The 6,901-nt window shown below is 44.0% G+C and overlaps 1 protein-coding gene across 1 annotated transcript; it reads left to right on the forward strand.

Moving 5' to 3' along the window:
- The first annotated feature begins 4,827 nt into the window (after positions 1 to 4,827).
- On the forward strand, positions 4,828 to 6,153 carry LOC106899701 (olfactory receptor 12D2-like). The gene is given in 3 exon segments (XM_014961588.1): positions 4,828 to 5,748; positions 5,751 to 5,784; positions 6,029 to 6,153. Coding segments are annotated over 3 exon segments (1,080 nt in total).
- Positions 6,154 to 6,901: the final 748 nt, after the last annotated feature.

The following is a 6,901-nucleotide window of genomic DNA, read 5'->3' on the forward strand; positions in this document are numbered from 1 at the left end:
CCTGATATAAAAGCAATGGTGTGAAATTCTTGCAACACTTGATCTGCTGATCGTGTTTAAAGAGATGAAGTCCCTCCCCCTGACAAACTGTTCATGCTGTCTCAGGTAGTTCCTGGATTCGGAGTACAGAGTCTGAGGCTGTTGCTGCTGGGATTCTCTTTGTTCTATAAAAATGTTCTTTCAGTACTGTAATTCTCTAAGAAATGTAAGAGTTTCAGCTTTATGTTGCAGCTCAGGTAAAGTCTGAGGTTAAGATATGCAGTCAAAAGAAAGGTGTGCCTTCATAGGCAATTTAATCTAAAGCATCTTAGACATTCATATTTGGCTGAAGCGTGCAGCTCCAGACAGGTAAGAAAGAGATTGGTGCCTATTGGTGAAGGGAACTCAGCTATGGGGTTCTGTTAGTCCTAAATATAGGAATCTAAATCCGAATCTTGCTTTACAGTCAGTGGAGAGAATGTACATACAGGTTATGCCTCTGAGATAAAAGATAAGAAAGAGGTCGCTATAGCATTTAGGTCTTAGGAAGGTAGGTCAGGTTGGTAGGCAACTTAACTCCAGGACACAGAGAGACAAAGGTATGTATTACCTGTAGTTTCTATATGCACATTCTGCAGAAGGACATCTCAATGTTGCAGGATATTTTTATCCTTTAAATGTCAAAGGTTAGACTTAAAAATATTAAAAAGAAGATTAAAAAGAAAAAGGACAAATATAAAAGGGCAATTTTACAATTCCTGGATTGTTGGGTGTCCAGGCGAGGTTTTAGTAGTGGGGAACTGCAGTTCATGGAAAGCCCACTCTACAGAAGATTTACCTAGGCCATTTCCACTTGTCCTATCATTTGTTACGTGGGAGAAGAGACCAAACCCTATCTCACTACAACCTCCTTTCAGAGAGTTGTAGAGAGCAATAAGGTCTCCCTTCAGCCTCTGAACAACCCCAGCTCCCTCAGCTGCTTGTCACAAGACTTGTTCTCTAGACCCTTCACCAGCTTTGTTGCTTTTCTTTGGATGCACTCCAACACCTCAGTGTCTTTCTTGCAGTGAGGGGCCCAAAGCTGAACACAGTACTTGAGGTGTGTCCTCACCACTGATTAGAAAAGGGGGACAATCACTGCCCCAGTCCCGCTCGCCACATTTTTCCTGATACAGGCCCGGATGCTGTTGGCCTTCTTGGCCACCTGGGCACACTGCTGGCTCATTCAGCCAGCTGTCGACCAATACCCCCAGGTCTTTTTCTGCTGCGAAGCTTTCCAGCCACTCTTACTCAAACCTGTATTGTTCATGTGTTGCTGTGACCCAAGCGCAGGACCCAGCACTTGGCCTTGCTGAACCTCACACCATTGGCTTCAGCTCATTGATTCAGCCTATACAGATTTTTGGGTCCAGCCACTCAGCCAGTTTTTTACCCACCAAAGTCCTGCTGGCAGCTAGTTACCAGAGGTATTTCTCAGGGATCACATTGCTAGGAGTGCAATGGATTGCAGTTGCCTTCCCCCAGCGACTCTAGTTTAAAGCCCTCTTCACCAGCTTGGCAAGCCTCTGACCAAAGATGTTCTTCCCCCTTCTCCGATAAGTGGACCCCAGTAGACCAGGTTTCTTAAAATGAGTCCCATGGTCTAAGTAGCCAAACACCTGGCTGTGACACCAGTCTTGTAGCCATTCGTTGATCTGCCAGCTTTGATTGGCCATAACAACTCCCTTCTCTTTGGCCAGGAAGATTGATGAAAAAACTGCCTGTGCCCCAGAGTCCCCGACCACTGCTCCCAAAGCTCTATAATCCCTCTTGATAGTCCTCAGGTTGCTCCTGCCTGTATCACTGGTGCCCACATGAAATAACAGTAGTAAGAGGACTGTACGAGGCTTGGTAATCTCTCTGTGACATCCCTGATACAATCCCCTGGTAAGCAGCACACCTCCCTACATAGTGCATCAGGCCAGCAAATGGGTGCCTCCATACCTCTCAGAAGAGAGTTGCCTATCACTGTCACCTGTCACCTTTTCTTATTTGTGCTGGTTGTTTTAGCAGGAGCAGATCAAGTTGCCTTACCCAACTCGAGCACCTCTCCTGATGTAGTGAGTCTTCCCTCTTCACTCTGAAAAGCAGTAAAGAGGTTGTGCAAGGGCATCTCGGGCTTTGGGGGAAGTCTTTTTCTCCTGCTGATTCTTGATGTCATGAGTTCCCAGTCTTCCACATTACTGCCCCCCTCACTTATGTTTTTTATAGGCAGGGAGTGTTTGCAGTTGCTCTGACAAGGCCCAGGCCTCATCAGCGCCTCCCACAAGAACAGTTACTCGAGGTATTTCTCAGGGATCAGTAATTTGGCTACTACAGTTTAAGTTCTTCATTAATAACCTGAATGATGGAATAGAGCGTGCTCTCAGTGTATTTACTGATGTTTCCAAACAGGAAGGTAGAGCCTGTCTTCTGGAGGACATTGTCTGACCAGAAGAACAGTCTGACTGGAACCTCCTGCAGTTCAACAAAAGCAAATGAAAACTAGGACATATGGGCCGGAGGATGACTGGATAGAAAGCAGCTTTGCAGAAAAGGCAACTCTTCGGAGTTAGGTGGACAAGATGTGAAATGTGTTCCAGCATCGTGCCCTTGCTGCAAGGAATCCAAATGCGTCTTGGACTGCATTGGCAAGAGCACAGGCAGCCAGTGGAAGGGAGTAATCCTTCCCCTCTCTTTGCATTTCTGAGATCACCTCTGGAAGAAGGCACCCAACGTTGGACTGCCCAGTATGAGAAATACATTGCCCAGTGGAGCTAGTCCAGCAGAGGAACAGAGGGACACCAGGGTAATTAATGTTCTGACACACCTTGAGGACAAGGATGTGCTGGAAGACTGGGTTTCTTCATCCTTGTCCCTTCCTAGGGGAAGGAGATTGTGTTGCAGTCTGCAACTACCTAGTGTGGGGGTGGATTCTCTTAGAGAAAATTGGGCCAAATATTTCTCAGAGGAGCATGGAGATAAGATGTGAGGTGATGGGTGAATTTCGGAATATGGGAAATTTGGATTAGATACTAGGGAATACTTTTTCACCTTTAGGGTGTTCAGACTTGGAACAGGCTGCCCAGGAAGATATCCTTAAAATTGTTGAAATCTTTACCGAACAAGACCCTATGTGGTTGGCCTTGTGTGGAGTGAGAAAAGGACCAGAGACTGCAGAGGTATCTTCCAACCTACATTATTCTGTCTGTCTACAAAACCACGCTGCACACACTGGGTTTTGAAACCCAAGATGAGCCTGGAGCTGAGCTGTCAAGAGCTTTATAGAGGAAATAATAAACCCACCTTCCTAGAAAAAGGCATCTGTGTGATTCAGAAGTTGCTGTGGGATTTGCACACTGACGCCTGAACTGCATGGGCTAGAATTGAAGGTGTTACTTCTGTGAGCAGTTGTGGAAAATTTTCCAGAGGATTAAAAATGAAGTTTAAGATGCAAATTTGGGATGTTTGTGACTAGAAAGAGGCCAGAATCTCCTCCTCATCTGTGAAATACCGCCCCACAAAAAACCCATCAGAATTCCTGAGTCATCAGAATGGATGGAACACATTCTTGGTTTCACAAATTGTAATATTTGAAAGAGATTTGGGAAGCATTGCCCGAACACTGCTCTAGTTCAGATGAGACTGCACAACTCATGCCTCTATTGCCAGGAGAACTTTCAGCCCTAAATGCTGTGCACTGCAATAGAGATATTTGTGTTTGACTTTTTTTTCTGGGGGTGGGACACAAGGGGTTTGTTTGGTTTTAGATTAGGTTTTAGATTTTTGTTTTGGTTTTTTTTTTGTTTGTTGTTAGCTAGTCTCTGTGGGCTGCTTCACTTTTTGTCTTCTGTTTTGCAGATGGGTCATCTATGTATTCTGTTGAGGGAACCGCTTGTTGCTCTGCAATTCACCGTTGAATCACAAATCTCATCTCAGGAGACTGATCAAAGCAATAGGAAATTTACCTCCCGCCTGATGTTGTTGATCTTTTGCACCTCCTGAACATGATAAAAAGAGTCTTTTCTCTCTCTGACTAGGTTATCAGAGATTTCTGGTACAGTTTGCAAAGCTTCCTCCTTGCATCCTAGCTGAATAACTACAAGCCCCTGAGAACTTGTGGTAGTCAGCTGCAGTATTAATCTCTCAGCTAGAAGAATGCCAAGCAGATATGTAAGAAAAAAGGAGAACAGAAATTCTCAGTCTTTTACCTCCACGAAATACATTGGTTTGGTCCTCGGCTTTGCTTTCTGGCTCACTACCAGGGGGCCCTACTACAGTGGGAAAAATGCTGATTGGTAGTGCGGTGAGGTTTGTGCAGAATTATCTTTTTGTTTATTATGTTGTAATTTATATAGCTGGAAAACGAGGCAAAGTCTTTTCTTGGCATTTGTATTTTAGCAAGAGTCCTAAAATAAATATATAAATAAAAAAGAAGATTGGGAGAACTATTTTCCTTTGACTGGATGTGGGAATCAGGTAATTGGAGAAAACAGAAGTCAGCATCTGTGAAACAGAAGGGAAGTGTGAGAAAGAGAAGGAATAGGGGAAAGGTGTTTGATCAGATGACATATGATCAGAACTGAAACATGAATGTGGAGAAGCAGCAATGTTTTACATTTTACATATTCTGTGGTTATGCATAGATGGAAAGTTTTATCTTAATATTTTCCCCTCTGTAATATTTTACTCTTTTATTTGTTCCAGACAGAATGTAGGAGAAGACTCCATTTAAGTTCTTAGCATAGAAAGTAGTGAGTTTTGTAATGCTGTTACTCCTCACAACCATGAAACCTTGACATCTTGCCTTTGCTTCTTATTGTTCCAGCAATGCTGAACCAGACAGAGACCAGTGAGTTCATCCTTTTGGGCTTCACCGACATCCAGGAGCTGCAGTACTTTTTCTTTATCACCTTTCTGCTACTCTACTTGACCAGTCTTCTGGGAAATGGTGCCATTGTCACCATGGTGATATTTGAGCCCCGACTCCACACACCGATGTACTTCTTCCTTGGCAACCTGTCCTGCCTGGATATTTTATACTCTACAGTCACTGTTCCCAAGATGCTGACTGGCTTTCTCTTTGGGCATCAGCCCATCTCTTTTGGAGGGTGCTTGGCCCAGCTACACTTCTTCCACTTCCTGGGCAGTACTGAGGCTGTGCTCCTGGCCACCATGGCCTATGACCGCTATGTGGCCATTTGCAATCCTTTGCGCTACACCCTTATCATGAGCCCACGGACTTGTCTGCTTCTGGCTGTGGCCTGCTGGTCCATTGGGTTTGTACATGCCACGATGCACTCAGCCATGACCTCCCAACTGAGTTTCTGTGGCCACAACCACATTTGCCACTTCTTCTGTGACATCAAGCCACTGTTGAATTTGGCTTGCAGTTCTACTAGCCTCAACATGACCCTCCTCAACATTGTCACCACATCTATTGCTCTAGGGCCCTTTGTTCTCATAGTCTTCTCCTACCTCTACATCATCTCCTTTCTCTTCCAGAAAGTCCACTCCCAGGAAGGAAGATGGAAGCCCTTTTCCACCTGTGCCTCCCACCTCACCATTGTGGCACTGCTGTACATACCGGTGTTCTGCAATTATACACCACCCTCCTCAGGAAGCTTTCCTAAAAGGGATGTGCAAGTGTCTCTCATGTACAGCACTGTCACCCCAGCTCTGAACCCCTTGATCTACACTCTTAGGAATCAGGAGATGAGATGTGCCCTGAAAAAAATGTTGGGGAGAAAATTTTTTCCTGGCAGAAAATGACTATAACAAGGACAAGTCTCAGAATATGGTCACTCCACTTCTCATATTTGCAAGGAAGAGGTCAAAAAGCCACTGTATTGCAAGAGACTGAAAAACTACTGATTATTGCATGCAGTTTAACACATTAGGAATTAATGGCATAGATCTAAATTAGGGGAGATATTCAAGGACTTGATGTTTCTTCCGTCATTTTTAGATGTTTTACGATACCCTATCTGATATCCAGCTTCCAATACAGAAGCATGTGTGTCTCTTGCAGGATTTGAGACATACCTGACCTGTTCTGGACAATCCAAGGTATTAAATGATTACTTGATGGCTATGTTTAGGCGGCTGAATGACTCTCCTGCCATTCAGACTTCCTGTATAGCTGAAGACAGCTAACATGTGTTACATTTATGGTGTGCTACACCTCTACTGGGTTTAGCAGCATGGCTTATCTTGCCTAGGTTTATATATTAAAATGTCTTTATGTTTCTTGCTACTTTTCCAGAATGACATTATGGTCAATGATGAGACACTTGCTTTGCATTTACATAGACCACTATAGACATGTTAAATAACCTCAAGTATGCTACCCAGACTTTGCCAGTGGATCCAGAACAGAACAGGTCTGTTGCAGGGTCGTTTGCCATACTTCATGTCTGTGAAGCATGGACATTTCTAAAACCACTAGATACATACCTATGTTTAAATGCTAAATCCTGGTTTTAATGTGGAGTGCAGTGATTTAGAAGTGCTTCATTTTTAGGTGCTGTGATTCTTTACACAGACATTCACCACCTTCAGTCTCAGCCTGCACTGCAGTTCCTTGTTGAGCAAGATGAAAAACGTTTGACATTCTCAGATCCTAGACGTACTGTGTCTGCCTTTTGGATTGCCTTTGGACATGTTGTCCTTTACAGCTTGACAGTTCAGATCCATGCAATAGGATTAAGCATCTGACAGTGACACACTTCAAACTGTGCTCACTATAGCTGCACAACTGTGATTTGATTGCCTAAGAAAAGGCATCTATGGGCATCAATATAAGAAACTTGTGCGTTCTCCACCAGATGCTCCAGTAATTCACAAGAACCTGTTTTAGCTCTATTTTATATGTGTGAATCCAGTAGAACATGCAAGGTATCAA

Source organism: Calidris pugnax, unplaced genomic scaffold (genome assembly GCF_001431845.1).
Source record: "Calidris pugnax isolate Ruff unplaced genomic scaffold, ASM143184v1 scaffold492, whole genome shotgun sequence".
Classification (NCBI taxonomy): domain Eukaryota; kingdom Metazoa; phylum Chordata; class Aves; order Charadriiformes; family Scolopacidae; genus Calidris; species Calidris pugnax.